The sequence below is a fragment of the Hydra viridissima genome, unplaced genomic scaffold (assembly GCF_058129835.1).
Source record: "Hydra viridissima isolate aposymbiotic clone 2 unplaced genomic scaffold, HvirCarnegie_v1 scaffold_5, whole genome shotgun sequence".
Classification (NCBI taxonomy): Eukaryota; Metazoa; Cnidaria; class Hydrozoa; order Anthoathecata; family Hydridae; genus Hydra; species Hydra viridissima.
The window spans coordinates 16,105,068-16,126,370 of NW_028324304.1; the positions used below are offsets into that span (position 1 = coordinate 16,105,068).

General features: G+C 29.3%; 2 protein-coding genes across 4 annotated transcripts; one reads left to right on the forward strand and one right to left on the reverse strand.

The window, feature by feature from the left end:
• Positions 1–603: 603 nt before the first annotated feature.
• Positions 604–5,662, forward strand: LOC145188775 (uncharacterized). Of its 2 annotated transcripts, none has more exons than XM_080065255.2 (9): positions 604–700; positions 904–965; positions 1,234–1,404; positions 1,778–3,363; positions 3,573–4,446; positions 4,728–4,825; positions 4,964–5,010; positions 5,194–5,371; positions 5,480–5,662. In XM_080065255.2, exons 2-8 carry the CDS (start codon positions 917–919, stop codon positions 5,357–5,359), a joined length of 2,991 nt encoding a protein of 996 aa, XP_079921381.2. In that variant the 5' UTR covers positions 604–700; positions 904–916; the 3' UTR covers positions 5,360–5,371; positions 5,480–5,662. The 2 variants fall into 2 exon arrangements, with proteins under 2 accessions (XP_079921381.2, XP_079921380.2); XM_080065254.2 differs by having other exon boundaries at positions 640–737.
• A 3,765-nt stretch (positions 5,663–9,427) lies between these two features.
• On the reverse strand, positions 9,428–15,163 carry LOC149888955 (glyoxalase domain-containing protein 4-like). Of its 2 annotated transcripts, XM_090086569.1 has the most exons (10): positions 15,019–15,163; positions 14,782–14,831; positions 14,089–14,209; positions 13,731–13,872; positions 13,602–13,652; positions 13,380–13,459; positions 13,093–13,293; positions 10,166–10,252; positions 9,971–10,020; positions 9,428–9,471 (listed from the first exon to the last, which is right to left on the reverse strand). In XM_090086569.1, the coding sequence occupies exons 1-10, from the start codon at positions 15,106–15,108 to the stop codon at positions 9,456–9,458; spliced, it is 888 nt and encodes a 295-aa protein (XP_089942695.1). In that variant the 5' UTR covers positions 15,109–15,163; the 3' UTR covers positions 9,428–9,455. The 2 variants fall into 2 exon arrangements, with proteins under 2 accessions (XP_089942695.1, XP_089942696.1); XM_090086570.1 differs by lacking the exon at positions 9,428–9,471 and having other exon boundaries at positions 9,489–10,020.
• Positions 15,164–21,303: the final 6,140 nt, after the last annotated feature.

Sequence of the window (21,303 nt, forward strand, 5' to 3'; positions counted from 1 at the left end):
TTTTTTTTTTTTTAAATAAGACAATTTACAATACCGATATACAATCTTTCAGCATCCCCTCAATAGAATTTAGAGAATTATTGTCCCTAAGTTTAATTCCTACATGGGCTAACTTTTATCATTTTCGCAACAGACACGCAAAACGAAATTTCACTTGTTTTTTCGGCGCAACTGATCATTTGATCGTGTTTCGTTCATTTGAGCCGGAAATTCCTTCTTTTCTGGGAAAGAAAACTTAAACTTTCGCGGTTAAGAAAAGAGCAACGGCGATCTTCTGGATTAATTCGACAGACCATGAAAGTGCAAAATATATACGTTATAAACTTTTGAACGTTTATAAACAGAATCGATTACACCTAAGAGCCGAGAGAGAATAAATGGGGAGGGGGTCTCTTAAAAAAACCAGAGGTAACAAAAAAAACATTTTTTATTTTTGGTTTGATAACAAAGTTGTCGAAAAAAATATATACGGACGTTGAAAAAAGTGAAGAAACTTATTATGGGGGAAAAATGAAAAGCACAAATATTATTTTACTCCTTTAGATGCCATATTTTGTGCAAATCTGCAGTGAAACAATTTGTAAATACCCAAAAAGGTGTCCATGCTTGATTAAACATTCTTCACGCATGAGAAGGTTCCGTTACTAATATGCTCTGCCATAGCGGAAAGAGACCTTCGCGAGATAAAATATAACTGGGGGTAAATATTTACGAAAATATAATAACTACATTTTATGGTAAATGAGCCTTTTTTGATCGATGTAAAAAAAAAATGCAAAATTTTAAGGAGTTATTATATTTTACAATTTACGCTTGCATCGGATTTTTAATTTTACATTTGATCATAATTATTTTTTTGCTTATTTTAAATGTTTAATTGAAGATAAGTTTATTTTCTTTTAGAGGCGACAGGTTTATGATGGAAATCGTCCTTTTCATTCTTTTTCTCGCATGTGCATCGTACGGTAAGTAAGCTGTCTAAAACACGTCAATTTGTCAAAGGTTACAAACTCTACGGATTTTACGGACGTCTGGATTGTTCTTAAAAGTCATTTTAAATAATAAACAAATCAGCCAGTCTGCATTTTTGTTGTTTAGTAAAAAACTTTTCAAAACTTTTGATATTTATTGCTGAGATAACGTAAATTATATTGGTTTGAAAGACTTTAAACGCTGCTTACCTTTTATTATGATAATTAATATTATATTAAATATAAAATCATGCATTTTAAGCTCATCCGAATCGATTTCGTCGCGAAGCTGATGTGGTGTATGCCAGGTGTAATGATGTCTATCCTCAATGTTTTTCATGGAAAGAACAGCAAAATTGGTGTACTTCTGATCAGTATAGAGAATATATGGCAACAGTGTGTCCGTTGACTTGTGGCTTTTGTGTAAAGGAAGGTAGCTATTTTTTACCACCCTCTCTTTTATAAAAAGTTGAATGTCATCACTTCAAGAAAAAATATAAAGGGTAAAAGAAAATTTTCTCTTTATGATTAATGAAAAATTGTAACTATGATAATTTAAATTAGATTAAACTAAATAATATATTGAGATATCAAAGTATTGTGTTGATTATGGTTTCGGGTTTTCAAGCTTGTCAAAATGATCCCTTTTAGTAACATGACACCGTTTTTAAATTTGGATATAAACCAAAAAAAAATTCAGTAATTTAAAAAAAGAGCCTTCAGATGCTTTAAAAAAGAGCCGCTAACTACAGTGAAAACCCGTGACCTGTCGCAGGTGAACTTGATAACGGATTATTTAATTGCAGATCCTGTTCCTGATCCGGTACCTTTAAAAGCAGAACCGAGTCCAGAGCAAGCTTCGCATGATGATTATAAAAAGCAAATGGAACAGTACTATACAGACATTCAACGGCTGCAAAGTGATAATTTGGCAGCCCAGCAATCGTCATTAACTGCATCAAATACCGCTCCAGCTTCAACGGCTGAGCAGGCATTAAGTTATGCGCCAGTTCAATCATCTCCTTCAGTTGATGCAGCTTCAGTTTACTTACCTTCTCCCGTTAATCCAGATCCTCAATCGGTTCCTTACACCTCAGAGGTACAATCAGTACCGACTGCTACAGTGTTTTCTTATCCACCGCCTGCTCCACCAGCTAGTGTATATATACAACCACCTCAAGCGATTTCAGCGCCTGTAGCAAACAGTCCTACAACAGCTCAAGTTCCACAAAGTTTTAACCAAAATCCGGTCCAACCTTTGTTAAACTATGCTCCATCGAATCCCGCTAATGTAAGTGTAACTTATACCGCTGCTATTGGTCAAAATGTTACTGCTTTAAAGGCGCCAATAAATACATTAATGATGGGCCAACTGATGCGAAATGAAAATGATTCAAAACCCTACAATCCAAAGCAAACCTCAAGCGCATTATACAGTGAAAAAAAGCCTCAAAAAGAAGTTCCTTTAGAATCTCCTAAAAATTCATCCGTCTCGGTCAATAGCAATACAGTAAACAAAGAGATAACACCATTGGCTGTGACAAAAGATAAAAAAGAAAACGAAATAAAAGAAGAAAACAAATCTGAACTTAAAGTCGAACAAGCCAAGTCTCTAAAAAAGATCGGAAAAGATGACCGGGAGAACGAGGAAGCCACAAATGAGCAAATTCGTACCGAATCAAAGCACTTAGAGAAAAATTTATCTCAAGCAAAAGAAAAAAGGCTTAGAGCTGAACTTCAAGCAAAAGCGAAGAAAATAAATTCTTCTAAAAAAGATGTTGAAACCATTGAGAGAGATTTTAGCGGTTCATCATTTCTGGAACAATCATCAAAAGATTTAGATTCTATTGTTCCTAAGTTAAAGTTAAGAAAACCTTTAAAATCTCCTCGTCTAACTAAATCTCGTTTAAAAAAAATGAAGGACAGAAAACATAATAGGTTACATGGCAAGATTACAGCAAGTAGCAAACATTTCTCTTCTTCAGAGTTTTTAAAAAGTAAAGAGGAAGATGATTTAGATGCTTATACTCCCGCTTCGGAAAATGAATACATTCAAGAATCAGGTTCTGAGAGTGGCGTTGGTGCTGAGGGGGAGTTTGAAGATGCACTAGCTAAAGATCTGGAAGAATTAAGCTTTATCACAGGGTTGAATTTTGATGATGATGATTATGACGTAGCAGATGATATATCAAATGAAATTCAGCATTTAGACAGCAAGAAAAAAGCAATTAAAAGCAGCGTTGAGGATTCTCCTCTTTCTAATACAGGTGTGAGCACTGAAAGAAGCGATATACCTGTCCATCATGTTAATGTAAGAAGTGACGTACCATTTCCTAAAGAAGCTAAATCATCACCGCTATACTCAAACTCTGCTAAATCCAATATTCCTTTGGTAAGTTTTATAGATATTTAGAAAAATTAGGAGATATTTAACAAGAAAATATATATAACGTCTTATCTGGTATTTATCAGCTCATTAATTTCATTTTAATACATTAGGTTTTTACTTATTTATATTCCAATACCTGCTATGTATTATTTTTTAATATTCTTTTGGCAGACTTATTAATTTAATTATTCTACTATTATTGCATTTCCAAGAACAATCAATTATCTCCAGCAGAAGTATCTTCTGAAGAAGATCTTGATGAAGAACTCGAATCCAAAGAAGATGATAATTTAATGAGTGAATCAGATGATATCACAAATAAAAAATCAAAAGTCATTTACCATTCGAAGCAGTCAAAAGAAAACGCTTCGAAATTAAATAATTTGAAGGTAAAAAATTTGATGGTAAATAATTCGAAGGTTAAAAATTCAATGGTAAATAATTCGAAGGTTAAAAATTCAATGGTAAATAGTTCGAAGGTAAATTACTTGAAGGCAAATAATGCCAAGTCAAAGAAGCTTCAATTAAAGGCAAATTTAAAAGGTTATTCGAGATTAAACTCAAATACCATTAACAACGCTGCACGCCCAAATGCCTCCTTTAAATTAAAACCCAAACCTCGATATCAGGTCAAAAGTCGGAATTCGTCAACAAATGCTTTCTCTTCTACCAAGTTCACATCGTCAGTAGCATCGACTAAAACCAGCTCTTTACCTGTTCAGCAAAAGATATTGCTTAGTAATGGTGTTAATTCAACGACTATCAAAAATAGCTTCAAGGTGATTACAGCTGTGAGAGGCTCAAAGTTGATAGCAAATAGCGAACCAAGTGTAACAAGCCCTTACAAAGTAAATACGCAAACAACACAGAGCAACAACCGCACTGATTTAGCGGAATCTTTTAAAGACGAAGACGAGAGTTCATCATCTGATGTCGAGAGTGGAAGTGCAAGCGGTGATGACTTACCAGGCGTTTTGCCCTCAATCAAGGAAAATTCAAATAAAACCATTTCTCCGACAGATATACTTGCAACAAGCAAGGAAGGAAAGTTAATCAAAGTTATTTCGAAAGCGAGCACACAGGAAGGTTAGTTTTTCTTCCTTTATCTGTACAGTAGATTAAGTGTAATTAACTCAGTTTCTAAACGATTCAATAATTTCTTTAAACACATTATAGTTTAACTTTATACAAATAACGTATGAGTTAAAGTTTCATGCTTCGTTTTCTTTGTCTAATTAGTTTTAGCAAAGATTTTATTGATTGGATTTTGGATTTTTTTTAAAATATGAATTTCAACTTCAAGTTATCTAAAACTCTAACAACAAAAATCAGCGAGCACGAAAAAATTTTAAAATGTTTTGTTTTAGGTAAAATCAGTTTTGTTTTAAAACAAAACTTCAACACGTTGTTCACGGATGTACACTCCCCAAATTATATGATGCTTTCGGGAAACGTAAAAAAAGATGTAAGATTTTTTTTTTTTTATGCAGTTGAATATTTGAAGTTTAGAATTTTTGTTACACTTATATTTTGAGGACTTTTGGTTGCATGTATTTTTATAATTAAGTTTACTGCGACATATAGTTTTACTTTTTACATTTAGCTGGAAAAAGCTTTGCAGAAAGGCAAGATAGAAGACATTTCATTTTCGTAAGTTTCAATCTCATTGTTCAAAGCTTTTTCAAGTTTTTTTTTTTAGTTAAAAAGACCCTGGCTAGAGGCTAATACTCGTGAACCATCCTTTGCGATCATTTTCTCATTTGAAATATAATTAAAATTCATTTTTTAGAGTCTTTTAAACTTTTTACCCTTTTTTTATTACATATAAAATAGCGAGGCTGATATCGAGGGAAATCCAAGACAAACGGGAAAAACGAAAGTCTCTTTTAATATTAAAAGCCGTCAAAGTCTAATTCGAATCCTAATGCAATTGGTTGATAGCGGTTCAATAAACGGTTTAGCGGTGGTTAAAGGCTCAATGGAGTATGATGACAAATAAAACAATACGAAGGTATAGTATGATTTGATGCATAAAACCTATTTTAAATATATTGGCTGTTTTGGGAGCCGTTGAAAATGATTCATTATGTAACAAGATAAAAACTCTTTTTCTCACAAGGTCTCATTGTTAATTCGGCTGATAGAAGTGAGCGAGTCAATAAATGGACCAGCAAAGCTATCACAAAGAACTTTGCCAATTTTTCAGATACCATACATAGTGACATATAAAAAGTGTAAATAATTTTTACCAATAGAATTAGATTGGATTTTTTATAAAAATGTGCTACAGCTGTCCTGGTAACCATTTTTCTGATTGACTGATCAAAGAGGGCGTCAATTTATTATGGAAGAGCACTTTGCGTCGTGCAATTTATCGTTTTTATAGTATGTTCGAAGATGAATATTGCTAAGAAACAAACGTAGGACCAAGAGAAGTTAAGCAGCATAAATTGGTACTTTAACATAAAATCTCTGGTTTGAAGTGAAATTGAAGTTGCTTGAATGTGTACTAATAATTTTTTGTGCTAGAGGAGGTCTTTTGAGACACAGGACTGGGTAATAAATTTTCTTAAAAGAGTTTAAGATTGAGCTTGGCATAACTTTGAAATCTTTTTTTAAGCAAACAAAAATAAATTTGCAAACAAGATTTCAAAAATGAAATACTAGTAAAAACAAAATAAAGTTCTAGAAAGTAAAGAAAAAGGGATGTAAATTTTGAACGAATTTAATGTAAAGAGAATAAGGAAAATTTGGAAAAAATTAAGCTTAAAATTTTTTTTTCAGCCAGAATGACAAATAATTTTAGTAACAGAATGTCTGTGTGAATATTTTTCGTATTTTACAATCGAATTCTTAATTTTTTAAAATTCCAATTCAAATTTTGTTTCCAATTCTTTGTAAAGATTTTTTTGTAAATTAAGTAAAAGTTTAACTTTGTTCTAATAGTTTGAATTTTTTTTCTGTTCAATAATTTCTTATAAAAAAGTAAATGCAGTAAGCAAATAATTTAATGAAAAAAAACAAGCTCTTAGATTGAACAAAAATTGAGTTCAAAACAATATTTTTAAGAAAATGAAAAACACCAAAAAATGACAAAACTTTTAATACAGCTTTTAACATCACATTATTTAAGAATATTTATTAGAATATTTTAAACAATAAGTTCATAAAAATTATCGAGGTAAAAAAGTATCAGAACCAAAAAAAAATATTTTTTTAACATAAGTGATTTAGTTTCATCTGGGCTTTCTTCTTTATCTGTCAAGAAAAAATATTAAAAATATATATATTTGAAAAATATTAAAAATACTATGAATATATTGAACGATTTCTTTTACATCGAACACATTTATATCGATATATTTTAACATTTCAACAAAGTAATGATCTCAGTTATGCGGGAACTTTATTAAGGAAAATCACTTGCTGAATGTTAAAAAAATTATTTTTTTTGTTTTAGTATTTTTTTACCACGATAAGTTTTATAGACTTATTTTTATAAATATTGCTATAAATATTCTTAATATATTAAATGATTCTTCCACAGACGGTGTAATCAGGTTTTAGGACTTACACTTAAATAACATTAGGCAGAGGGCCATCATCCCTAAACAGGGCCATCATCCCTATATAGGGCTATCATCCCCAAATAGGGCCATCATCCCCAAATATAATCCGTTACATAGAAATCCTACAAAACGTCTGTGTAGGCTTGGGAACATGTTGGAATTGTATTTTACTTTTTTAAGAATCATAAAGTATTTGTTGTGTTAAGCCTACAAAAATCAGCAATCACATGGATTAAAAAAAATTGTTTTGCGCCAGAAAAAGGATCTTTTCGCTTGTGCAAAAGAAATCGTTCGTGAATTGAAGCTTAATACATCATCAGAGGTGGTAAGAAGACCAATTAACAATCCGAAAAAAAAAGTTTAAACCACATGGTCACTTGCCTTAAAGTTCTCATATCAGTTTTCATAAGGTTAATTAAAACTAATAAAAGAACTAATATATATTGGATGAACATATAATAGAAGTTAATAATGGATCTGAATGAGGAAAATAGGTGTAGCGAAAAATAAACTTTGGTGAGTTTTTAAAATTGAGGAAAAAGTATGGCAGGGTATGTGCTGTTTCTTGTTTTGTAGAATTCCAAAAACCTTTTTGTATCGATTTAAGAAGTTGGAGTATTTTAAATCTCGTTACATCTCGGTTTTTAAAAAATTAATAATTGCCTAGAATCGGTTTTGGTATCGGAATAATAATGTCCGAGAGGCATATTGCTATAGGACGCATATTTCTTACGCAACTCTTCAGTGACATGCAGAAAGGAGAAGTTATAGAAGAGTCTTATAAAAATCCCCAAATTTATGAATAAATGCGCTTTTTGCTCAAAAGTATTTCAAGATACTAAAGAAAAAAAAGTTGTGATTCTGGGGTATCTGATATTGTTAACATGAAGGGTTTGGTAATACTTAAGATTAATTGGGCTGAGAGTTGGCACCCTTTAGTCGATACTCAAATTATTTCCATCGAGTAATATTTCTACTTACATATTTACAATTTGAATGGTCAATACAATATTCTAATTACTTTGGATTACCAGAATGTAAACAATTTAAAGTAAACAAAACTATAATCAGCATTTAAGATGCATTTAAGCACACGATATACGTTCGATGCAACACGTGTTATATTAAAATCACGTGTTGGATTTAGTTTTAAAATCGAAATTGTGGAAGATCAAAAATGGACCAAATTCTTAGTGGAGAGACAACCTCCAAATATCATATAATTTTGTGCAAGAAGTTAGTAACAACTATACAAATTTAAGAGACGACTTTCAACAAGATGATGGAAAAATGAAAGTTAAAAAATGGCGCGATGATATGCAGTTTTTGTATCAGTTAAGAAAACTCAACCGATATTATCATGAACATACTATATTCCCTTTAAACCATTAGCTAATAAGTAATTAACGCAAGGTAGAACTTACTTGCTGCTGTGCTATTCTTAGACAAAAATGAACCTTTTCATAAAATACTGAACCAAACATTAAACCATTCAATTTAGTGAATTTTGGACATTGACAGTGATTTTGGAAATTGGTTTAATGTTTGATTTGAAGAACATTTTTTTAAAAAAGAGAGTTATGAAAAATTATCCGAAAGTTTAAAGGTACACAAGAAAGCACACACCATTTTAAAGACACATTGGGATAGAAACAGTGCAGCAATTCAAACACATTGAAGTAATATTTGTACTGAATGAGCAATTAAAATCATTTAAAAAACAATGTAAAAGCGATGAGAAAAGTATTTTTAAAGTTTATTATCACTGAATAATGTTATATATTTTGATTTACTCCTAATGTAATTTGTATCTAGTTATGCTAATTATGCTAATAATTATCGCGAAATTTCAAGAACAGTTTTTATATTCCGTGGGAAGGTTTTTGAAAAAGGTTTTTGCAATTCTAAACACAAGGCAAACCCACACCATAAAATACTTTAGAGAAATTAAATCTTTTTCATAAAAGTTTTGGTAATCTGGAAACACGATTCTTTTGACACCTTTAAATGAGAAATACATCCTAAAACTAGAACAAGAATCTCTATAAAAGAACTAAGAAAAAAGTGTTAGAAAAGACACCAACTTCGTCAAGTCTTTAATGTTTAAAAACTTGACGAACTTGGCTCTGTGTCCAAATGTTATTTTATTGAAAAATATAGATACACTAAATATTGTGATTATTTAAAACATTTATTATCTTTTTTTTTTTGTATTCTAGTAATGTAAGTTGCAAAAGAACCTAAACTCACATCACTTGATTATCATTTGTAAAGGCTAATTACCCGAAAGTATATTACAGCATGAGCTGCAAACCATTTTTTTTCTTTGTAAAATTAGATATTCTTCATATGTAATACTCTTTTTTGCTAAAAATATAACGTTTAACATTCATACCCTGTGTAACTACACCTTGAGATAATTTTATAAATATTGTTGTGAATCGCAAGTACTTTTTACGGTAACTTTATAAAAGTGCAAATGTAAAATCAACCTTGCTGAACAGTAAGGGTTTTTAAATAAACGGCTCAAACAGATGATACACTAAAGACGAAAGAAACTTAAAGATGCTAAATTTTTCAATTCAATAAAATTTAAAGAATCACAAAAATAATTTAACAGAAATAATTCATGTAACTTCATAACAATTAAAAGTAATAATCTGAAAAAAATTTAACTATATTATGCATGATGTGTGTGTATATGACATTTATATATGTGACATATGTATGAAATATATTAAAAGGTTATGAAGTATGAAATGATTTTATAAACTCAAGAAATATGAAAAGAGCGATATGATGTACAAAATGATAAAAGAAACCTGATTTATTATGATAGATAAATTTTGAATAATAATTTTATCTGAAACTCTGTTTAACTATAGAGCTGTGATAATGGTATTGATATGATATTATTTGTAATAATTGTCTTTTTTAATTACATATAAATGGAAGAGTAAAAAAGACACACCACAAAAAAAAACACTTAAATTAGAATACAGAAGAAAATCATGAAATGATTTTTATTTCATGACACATACATGGCTTTCTTCTTTGCAAACCATTCGTCACTCTTATCCTCGTTTATATCCTAAAAACATTAAATATTCTTGATGTTCAATAGTTTCTTTTGATCTGCAGGTTGTGCTCATAATTTTTAGGAGTAAAGGATTTTTTATACTAAGGACATTTTATCCTTTGTTTGCCATGATGTAACAAACTCAACTTGATTTTACCTTGTCTAATAAATCACTGGATCCTGGATCAAATTTTGACAACTCACGAAATCCTTCATCACCAACAAAACAAATTTCATGACCATCCTACAAGCAAAAATACTTCTTTTATTTTGCATAATGCAAAAATACAAGTATATGATGCTTTTAAGCAAAAAAGTATCATCATTTTTTATTGTATTTTAGTAATCTAAGTTGCAAAAGAACCTAAACTCACCTTGTTTGATTATTATTTGTAAAGGCTGATTACCTGAATACATGTATGCATACATGCATACATGCATGCTTGAATGCATACATACATAAATACATACATACATACATACATACATACATACATACATACATACATACATACATACATACATACATACATACATACATACATACATACATACATACATCCATACATACACACATACATACATGCATACATGCATGCATACATACAAACACACACAGATATATATATATATATATATATATATATATATATATATATATATATATATATATATATATATATATATATATATATATATATATATATATATATATATATATATATATACTATTGCGGCAGAAAGTAAGTATACACCCTACCCAAATCGTAAAAATAATAGTTTAATGTGGTATTTCTTATTTTTAGAAACATAATAGAAGCAATTATTGCATTCTGTGAATTTACTTAATCAATATTCTTTGCACTTCCTGTTTACAATAGCAAGTGTGACTCATGTTGTGTAGTAAAAATTAAACTTTAAAGAGTTAACTTTGTATTGTTTAATTGTGCAAATTTTGAAGACAAGGTTAGTAATTGTTTTACAATGTTATAGTATTGTTATTATAATTAAGTTTTTAATAACAATTAACAAATAACTTTTTTTTATTGTCCTAAAAACTTTCAAAATGGTTCTGACCAGTTTTGACTTTAGGCCAAGTCATTAATAAATTATTATTATCCATTGTTGAGATGCATGTTGGGTTTTAGAGAATTTTTAGTTACAATTTGTTAGTTTAAGCTAATACTGATTAATTAATGTCTTTGGTTTTTCATTATTCATATTTGGCCATTTGTCTGATATATTTTGTGTAATTATTCATTTTTATATTTGAAGGTATGCCCAAATATCGTCGACTGACAACAGAAGAAAGACTTCGCACAGTGTTCTTGGCAGAAACAAGTGCAAGTTTAAGAAAAATAGCCAGAGAACTTAAAGCAACACCAATGGGTATTAAGAAAATAATAGATAAACATATCGAAACTGGTTCAACAGCTGATAAGAGGCAATCTGGAAGACCAAAGAAAACAACTCCACACACTGACAGAGTGTTAGTTCGAATGTCCTTGCAGGATCGTAGACTCACTGCCCCTCAACTCGGTCGAAAACTTTCTGAAGAACATGGGGTTACTCTGGCAACTCGAACTGTATGTCAGCGCCTTCTGAAAGCAGGTCTTCGTGGATGTGTGGCTGCAAAGAAGCCACTGCTTTCAGCTACAAACGTTCGTCGACGATTGGCATTTGCCAAAGCACACAAAGAGTTGACAGAAGATGATTGGAAACATGTCCTGTTCAGTGATGAAAGTTCTTTCGAGTTGTTCCTTAGTTCCAAACGAGTAATTGTGCGAAGAAGAGTTGGTGAAAAATTCAGTAAAAACTGTATTACGCCAACTGTCAAGCATGGAGGAAAGAGTTTAATGATTTGGGGGTGTATGTCTGGCTATGGGCTTGGGCACCTTTATCGATGTACTAGAAGTATGAACCAACACCAGTACATTGATGTACTACAATACACAATGTTTCCTTCTGCTAATGCACTGTTTGGGCAACTTAACTCGTTCTTCTTTCAGCATGACAATGCACCATGCCACAAGGCCAAGACTGTCACAGATTTTCTTCGGCGTAATCAGGTGGCAGTACTTGATTGGCCTGCTCAGAGCCCGGACATGAATCCGATTGAAAATTTGTGGAGCGTTATGGCAAAGAACATTGAAGGAAAGAGGCCATCTAACTTGGATAGTCTTTGGTTAATTTTGCAAGATGCATGGAACAATATTGATGATGTTACAATTACTCGCCTGTTTGAGTCAATGCCAAATCGTATGAAACATGTTATTAAAGCGCGAGGTTACCATACTAAATATTGATCAAACTGCATGTTCTTGATACAGAGTGTTGTTTTTGATGATTCTGATAAATAAAAATTGTGTTTGCAACAATTTACAGTGTTTTTAATTGCTTAAAATAATAAATGTATGCAAAACTCAATGGTGTATACTTACTTTATGCCGCTATAGTATATACATATATATATATATATATACACATATATATATATATATACACACATATATATATATATACATATATATATACATATATATATATATATATATACATATATATATATATACATATATATATATATATACATATATATATACATACATATATATATATATATATATATATATATATATATATATATATATATATATATATATATATATATATATATATATATATATATAATTGGAATTTAAAATTATATGTATATATACTTTTATAGTGTCATGTTTTATGTAGTAGTTTCTGCAGTTAAGTCGATTTACATTACTATTTACTACTCTTCTGTTCAAACTGTTTAAACTGTATTTTACCAGTTCTTTTCATAGGTGGATTCAAAATAAGTGCTATTACAAATTCATTAATAATTTTAAAATATGCAACTCCTTTAGCTTAAAAATATTATCCAAAAGCATAACTTTGCTATTGTAGAGCCTAAATTGTAAAATATTGTAAATTGTAAAATATTGTAAATTGTAAAATATTGTAAATTGTAAATAGCTAATAAACATATAACTACCTAAAAGAACATTCATGCTTCCTTAAAAGAAAAGTTTCTGCTACAGCTTTTTTACTTACTGGGTCAGCTAATATGACAACTTGAACAGTAGCTTTACCAGGAGTATCCAAACTTATGTAAGGAGTTAAGATTGTTTGCAATGCAGCCTTCATTTTTTCCTCAATATTCTGCAACTGTGATTTAGGACATGAGAAGGCTATCCGGCCAAATGCCTCTCCATGATCAATAAGATCTTGAGATTCAATCAACTGTAAAAAGCACTAAAAAAAATTTTTTTGCTAAAAGAAAAGAAAAAAAAGCAAATCTTCTACATGAATTTAAATATGTCCAGTTTCAAATTTTTAACCTGATCTTCAGAATACCCTAATGTTATTGAAGAAGGTAGTTGCTCTATAACATTCATTTCAAGCAATCCATTCCAATAACCTTAAACAAATGAAAATAAAAAAAAGTTATCTTAACTAAAGTAACCACAAAACAGAAAACAAAGAATAACTCTTGGGTATCATAATAAAGGCAACTAGCCATTGTATTGTTAAGTGTCATAAACTAAAAAGAAGAGACTAACCTAGAGATTTTTCAATATTGGATACTGCTAATGAAATTTTCTTCACCGGATCTAGAAAACTGTAGCATGTATAGAACTCCAAACAAATTTAAAAAAATGAAAAAGAAAAAAAGCAAAAGAAGAAATTACCTTTTGTAGAGGATGAACCATTTATGATAAATGTATACCCATCTGGATCACTTATAGAAATTGAACCATCATCACAAGCTGTTGATTGAATACCAAAATTCAAAATATTGTCAACTATATTTTTTGATTCAATTGAAATTCCCTGAAATGTAGAAATGTGTTATACTTAAAATAAGCATTAATAAGTTAACACAAAGTTACAGAAGAGAAGTCACAGGCATAAAAATCCTCGGAGTTATAATTCAAAGGAGTAAGATGAGTAATAAAAAAAAATTCACAGTTTGGAGTTAAGTTAAAAAAGTTTAGTTTACAAAATTTTAACTTTAAGTATTAAAAATTAAATACAAAAGGATCTTACTACAAAATCATTCCCATGACGATAAGATTTTATTCCATAATTGTAAGTCAATTCTATAACAAAATGACTGTCTTCATCCCCATATCCTACCATTGTTTTACTCCACTTTCCATCATAAGGGCTTTAAAAAACAGGAACACAGTAAAAAAGAAGTCTCAAACAGTTAAGGAGGAGTTAACACATCTACTTCAAAATTGGAAATTTATTTATTTTATTGTTCCAAAAACACACACAGTATGTTTTGAAACCCATTTTTACTTGTCTGTTAACAAAATAGTGTTATATCATTTTATATGCTTTATGTTATATGTTGACTGTTAACAAAATAGTGTTATAAGGAATGTAGAGTAAGGAGGATCTTTTGTTTGGATACTTTAAATTAACAAGAAAAAAAGGTATTTAGGATTTTCCTACACATTGGACTCACTAATATTCATACTATATATAAGATTTTAAATAAATTATTAAAAATATTATCTTATCATTGTTATTATTGAGTTGACAAGTGAGTTTAAACTTAAAGGTAACTGTTGGCATGTTTCAATTGCAATATAATCTTTAAAGTAAACTCTAAATAATATTAGGTATATAAGTTAATTTCATTTAGAACTTAAATCAAGACTAATATATATTTATGTAGTTCTATAAGTCAAGTAGTATTAAAGGTTAAATATTGATACTTAAAAATATTACCCATTACATGCAGCCTCGCAACCTTTTTCAAACTCTTCATGACGGAGAACCTGAAGTTTTAAAAACACATTGCACATTCAGCATATTTAGTAGACCATATTGCACATTTAGTTTTCTTTTTTGATCAAGCATATGAATTTTTAAACATTTTCCTTTCTTTCAAATATCAACCAATAATAATAAGAATTAAACAAGTTGGAAGTTTTTACTTCATAAAACTTATAAACCCCATCTTACTTTCATTCCAAGAATATTTCTATAAAAGTCTATAGTAGCTTTTCTGTTAGATATCTTAAAAACAAAATGCAATGCCCTTCTTCCAGTCATTTTTTTAATTTTGATCTATCAAAAAATTATCTTTCTAAAGATAAATATAGTATATATATATATATATATATATATATATATATATATATATATATATATATATATATATATATATATATATATATATATATATATAAACCAAAGATTAGATATAAAAACCAAAGATTAGATTTGAAAATTCTGCAATCGTTTAAATATATATATATATATATATATTTATATATATATATATATATATATATATATATATATATATATATATATATATATATATATATATATATATATATATATATATATATATATATATATACAGCTATTCACGAAAGTTTAAACGATTGCAGAATTTTCAAATCTAATCTTTGGTTTTTCTTGAATAAAAATCTAACGGAAATAGATATCAAAATAATTATTTTTCCAATTTGGTAAATAGGTTATTTGTTAATAGAATAAAAAAAAGTAGGTTTCGACTCATTACCGTTTACTCAGAAATTTCATTAAAAGGTAGGTGATACAAATTAAGAGGTTTCACAAAAGTTTAAACGATTTTATTTAGGATTTTTTGCAGCAAATTTATCAATTAATTAGCAAATAATTGAGTAGTTTTTCAATCAAAAAATTCATCACAACATCATCAGGCAGCTTTTAATTCATTAAAAATCAACTTAAAATATTGTGAATTTCAAATTAATTTCAATTGCGTGCAAATGGGTCAAAAATCAGTTTCTAGTGACATCAAATGGCAAGTTATTGGTATGGCGCGGACAAAAAATCACACAAACGTTCAAATTGGCAAAATACTTAACATTTCTGAATATTGCGTTAGAAAAACCATCAAAACCTGGGAACTTACCAAGGACGTCTCCGACATGCCGCGTACTTTGATATGTAATACTACTTTGAAATATAAAATGTAATTATTTTGAAATAATATGCAGTATAAACATTTGTAAATATTTCTTTTTGTTATTAGACTTTTAGTTGGATACACAAAAAAATTTTTTTTTAAATTGGTTCACAATTTGATTTCTCTGTTTCTCCTAAAATACCTCTTTGGAATGCTTCAGTGCTTCTTCTTCATTGCCATTTTGTATTTCATTGCCTTCCCAATGATCATTTTGTAAAAGGGTAATGGTGTGAAGCATAAAACAGGATATTATTATGGTTATGGAACCATAATAATATCCTGTTTTATGCTTCACAATGCTATGGAACCAAAATAATATCCTTTTTTTGTTCATGAGGGAATGATAAAACAAGGAAATCTTTTTTTTAATATACCAAAAGAACATTCAACTGACATCTGTGTACTTTTCAAGCTGTAATTGTTTTGGATTTCACTTTCATTTTTTGGGTTAGAAAAAGCTGTCATTAAATATTATTTGCAAGGATAGCTAGAATCACCAATAACATGAAGTTGTTGATGAGCTTCTAGAACTTGTTTAATAGCTGAGTTAGCAAAAACTTGTGAATCATGAACACTTCCAGGCCATTGAACACAAGCAGATAAAAATTTTTTGAAAGACCTGCAATGGCCTTGCAATACAAAGAAAAAAATCCCTTTCTATTTCGATTTATTTCTGTGTTTTCTCCACCAGGATTTATTATACTAAAATGCGCTGTTTATTATTTTAAAAGTAAAAGACCTTAATTAGCTGTTAGGATTTTATAATGCTGGGGTGTTGATTATATACAACTTACAGGATGTTTTAAAAAAAACACACATTTTCACAATGATGTTAATCAGTTTTCTGTAATGAATTCATTGACAAGCATAATTTCATAATGTAACCTCCTTAACTACTTTTGCTTGGAGTAAACTCATTTTTATATTTGCAAAGGTTCTAGTAAGTTATATGGTAAAAGTAAAGTTAAGTACGCTTCAGCAAAATGATAATGGCATTTTTTAAATTTTTTTTTTTTCTTTTTTTCAAGTTTGGTTTTAAGATTAGGCTGAACCAGATTTCAAAAAAATGACTTAAAAGTTTCAAAGAATCTTGTTTTTTAAGTATGACTGCGGTTCAAATTTGCTTCTAGCCTTCCGTTCAAGTCTGACTTCCGTCCCAGCCCTCATAAATAAGTTAATCAACATACTGTGAAAATTTGAAGAAAAAAGTTTTAACCAAACTGAAGATATTGCTGTTTTCGTAAGAAAAACATATTAAAATAAGAAAGTCTAAAAAACACATTTAAAAAAAAACAACATAAAAACAAAAAGTTTTTTTTATAAAAAGTTACTAAAAACTGCCACTAGCATAAGAGTTCACATCATCCTTCTCCTTCTCAATGACTAAATAACCTTTATTTATTGATTTAATATGTTTTCTTCGTTTTTTATTAATATCAGTCAATTTTCTTGACATATTTGATTATCGCTTTTTATCTTTTTTGTAAGCTCCTTTTTTCGAAATAAACACCTCCAGAAAACCCAAGCATTTTAAAAATGCAACTTAAAGAAGAAAATCCATCATTGTAATTTAAAATAGAAGAATAAACAGATATTCCATGGGTATTTTTTGTTACTTTTTAAGCATATAATAGTAAAAATATATTATGGATTTTGTACTTCGATGCTTAAAATGACATAAATCAAAAGAAAAAAAAATTTTTTTGTTTTTTAATGAGGGGGTGGGGTGAGCCACCTTAATAAGACTGTTCAGGATAAAGTAACTGCTTCACGCGTTGACAAATTACTAAACAAATTACACCAAGGTAAAGGAAATCAATTGGCGGCACGAACAGATTTTATCATTTTTTCAGGGCGAGCATTTGTAAATTTATTAAACTTTTTTCGTGTAAACAAAACCCGTCAATTATAAAATAGATCTGTAAGATTAATTTTAAAATGACTCAAAAAAGTATAGCGAAATATAAAACGCTTAAATAAAATTTTTTGTCAAGATCTGGTTTTATTCAATTTCTTGGTCCTTCATACACCAGCCTTAGTTTTTTGGTATTTTTTCCGTATTTTTTTAGTATTTTTTAGTTATTTATTTAGTAGGTGTATTTTCTAATGGGCTTTTTTAGAATTCATTTGATAAAGCAAAACCTTTTAATTATTCAGATATTTCATGTTTTCGTTTTTCATATTTCATTATTTCATTTGTCATAAAAGGCACACAACAGCTGGTAAATCATGTTATGTTAAAATTAATTACTTAGTTATTCTTACGGTTTGCCATAAGTTGGCTTTGCTAAGTTCCTTAAAACTGTGACAAATTATTTCTTTCTTTATAGTATTTACATTCATTTTATGTATAAGTTATTTTTCCTTAACTGTATATATTTCTGTTGTTAAACATAAAAATAGAAAATTCTATAATATTCATAAACTAGCGGCAATATAGTAGATGGAGTAGTTCACTGGACTTGAAACCATTGTGCTCCCGGTGGCAACAAAACTAGTTGATATTTTGTATTATTTATTATATCTCCAGTTATACATGTTTAAGTAAATGATCTCAATTTCTATTTTATCATCAGCGTTTTTTCTTAAAATATTAAGAATGTCTAGCTATATAAAGTTAGGCTTAAAACTTGGTTCTATTGCTGTTATCTAAAAGGAAGTTGATGTGACTGGTTTGACGAGACCAAAAATTTTCGAAGAATCCGACAGACTTTAATACAATTTAATTTTGTTTAAAACAAAAGATTTGTAACAATACGCAACGAGCATGGTTCACAAAAAAACAACATTGTTTCACGTCCATCTCTTATAAGTCCATGGTAGTAGGCACTGATCACAAAATATAACTGGATAGCATATTCTATTGTTTTTTTCAAAAAAAGTTGAAGCCAACTTTGGCCTTCCAAGATGGCGGTGATCAGAGCTCTTATCGGTGACCGATGTACATTTTATAATGCTTTACAGAAATATGAAAGAAAATAATTAAACAGAGCTTTGAAAGAAAAACTGGACTATGAAATAAATTTTTAATAAGTGAATTTAAATTATTAAAAAAAATTGTTAATTTAAATGTTAAAATTCAAAATATTCGATATAATCTTTAAGCACAATTTACGATTAAATTAATATTTATGTGCCTTTTAGTTCTTAGCTAACCAATCCAGTGTGCTAGAAGGTTGATAACAAACTCCATGGTGAGCAGCAGTGGTGTCTACTTACAACTTTGACAAATTTTACATTTTCAGTTTTTGTACATATCTGGTATCTTACTACAAAAATTGAAAATATAAAATTTGATGACAAACAAGCAGCTTGTCTTCTAAGAGATTCTTCAGCTAGTTTCATAGGTTTGAGCATTAACCAAATCGCATAAAAGGCTATGAAATTTACTTCTACCAGCTTATCCATTTTATTTAACTTAAGAAGAGATTCTTAAATATAATTTCGAACGTTAATAAAACGCTCCACCATTTCAATTAACGAGTTCCATCAAGTTTTTACGTCTAGTTTGAGCTTTAAAGAATGTCCTTCTCCTCGCCCAAGTTTAAGCTCATCTTGAAAAATATGACTTCTAACTGTTGATTTTTTAAAAAACAAACAATTTTAGTTATGTTTTTGATGTTATCTTGATAATTTTAATTTATTTTCAAGTTCAACTTTTGACGGACCAACATCGTAAGCTTCATCTTCATAACAATCTTCTTTCACTATCAATATCATCTTCATTCTATGTTGCACTATTATTATCATCACTGTATAAATCATTTTGCATATGTTCTAACTAAAATACTTTTTTTTATATAAACTGCGTCACAAACAGCTAAATGTATACCATGGTGGAAAGATAATCGGTAAAGTGCTGGGCTCTCGATACCAACTTAATTATCATAGGAGCACCATTACAAGTTGACGCAACAACATCTATCGCAAAGGAAATATTAAAACTTTCTAAATGAATTTTAACTAAATTAACAAAGTCAGATGCAGAACAAGATGCAAAAATTCTAACTAATCCAAGATTATACGGTTTCTTTTTCTTTAGCATCATGTAAACTAATGTTAACATAGCGTTTCATCCGAATACTTTTCCACTCGTCAAGTCTAATCCTGAATCTTTTATTAGTCTTCAGCTTTTCACTTAACATTTTACTTAGTTGAGCCTTTTTTTCTTCGTAACTTTTGTGAATAAGTGCCATGACATGGATTCATTATTTGGCTAATGTTTAGAACATTTGGCTATTGACTCTCGTATGATATTAGATCTTGTAATTGCTGTTATTGAAATTCCATCGACAATAGATAATTTTGTTACAACTTCTTGTTAGCTGCAACGTGTCATCAAATCAAACATTGTTTTATGTTTCTCACAACTGGCTCACCATTATCACCATCTTCATGGCTTGACTTACTTAGCATAGTTCGAAGAACTGTTTTTATGTGGTTTATCATTGCACCAGTAGCTGTTACCAAATTGCTGTTCGAAATCTTTGTTTTGCATATTTTGCATTCTGCTCTTCCAATAGAAACTTGCTTAAAATGCTCCCATATTTTTGATGTTTTTTTAGAACTCATGTGTAGATGGGTTAAAATATGAGGCTTTTATTTTGAAAGGATAAGGTAAAACTAACTGAGAGATATACCTTTACATTTAGTTGTTGCAAATAAACTTTTAAGGTTTATAGAAAATTATTGTGAGTGACATGACCCATGTATATATTTGTATATATATCGAGGCATAGTTGTAAATATCAATTAAATTTAGTTGGTATATAAATTATGTTTAACTTCACTAAGAGATGTCGGCGTTTACGCATAAATAAAAAGACTATAGTTTTTAAAGTGAAACTACAATATCGTTTGCGTTTAACGAACATTGGATTAGAGATTTAAATTTTGAATGCTCGAGAAATTTAAAATTTAAAAAAATTAGTCAACGGATATCGGATTCGAATACATGAGAAGAAAACCGAAGATTTTCGGATTTTTCCGGCCTCATGAAGCAAGCAGTTGTTATTTCGAACTCAAAATAACAGCTGCTTGCTTCATGAGGCCGGGTGAATAAAAACGAGCAATTGCTTTTACTCAGTAACTAATCAGCTTTACGTGAACAAAAACTTCAACAACTTTTGTTAAGTTTTTATTCACTTAAATTGAGGAATTACTAAGTAAATTGCTTACATTTGCATGATTAAAAATATGAGGAAAACTGCTGAAGTTTTTATTCACGTAAAGCTGACCAATTGCTGAGTAAAAGCAATTGCTCATTTTTATTCACCCGGCCTATGTTG

Excerpts from the sequence above, each read along its gene's own strand:
- LOC145188775 (XM_080065255.2), top strand. The coding sequence starts at position 917 with ATGATGGAAATCGTCCTTTTCATTCTTTTTCTCGCATGTGCATCGTAC. Across the intron at positions 3,364-3,572 it reads CTAAATCCAATATTCCTTTG|AACAATCAATTATCTCCAGC; the intron begins GTAAGTTTTATA and ends TGCATTTCCAAG. Across the intron at positions 4,826-4,963 it reads CGGGAAACGTAAAAAAAGAT|CTGGAAAAAGCTTTGCAGAA; the intron begins GTAAGATTTTTT and ends TTTTACATTTAG.
- LOC149888955 (XM_090086569.1), bottom strand. The coding sequence starts at position 15,108 with ATGACTGGAAGAAGGGCATTGCATTTTGTTTTTAAGATATCTAACAGA. Across the intron at positions 14,832-15,018 it reads GAAATATTCTTGGAATGAAA|GTTCTCCGTCATGAAGAGTT; the intron begins GTAAGATGGGGT and ends TTAAAACTTCAG. Across the intron at positions 13,873-14,088 it reads GTCATGGGAATGATTTTGTA|GGAATTTCAATTGAATCAAA; the intron begins GTAAGATCCTTT and ends TCTACATTTCAG.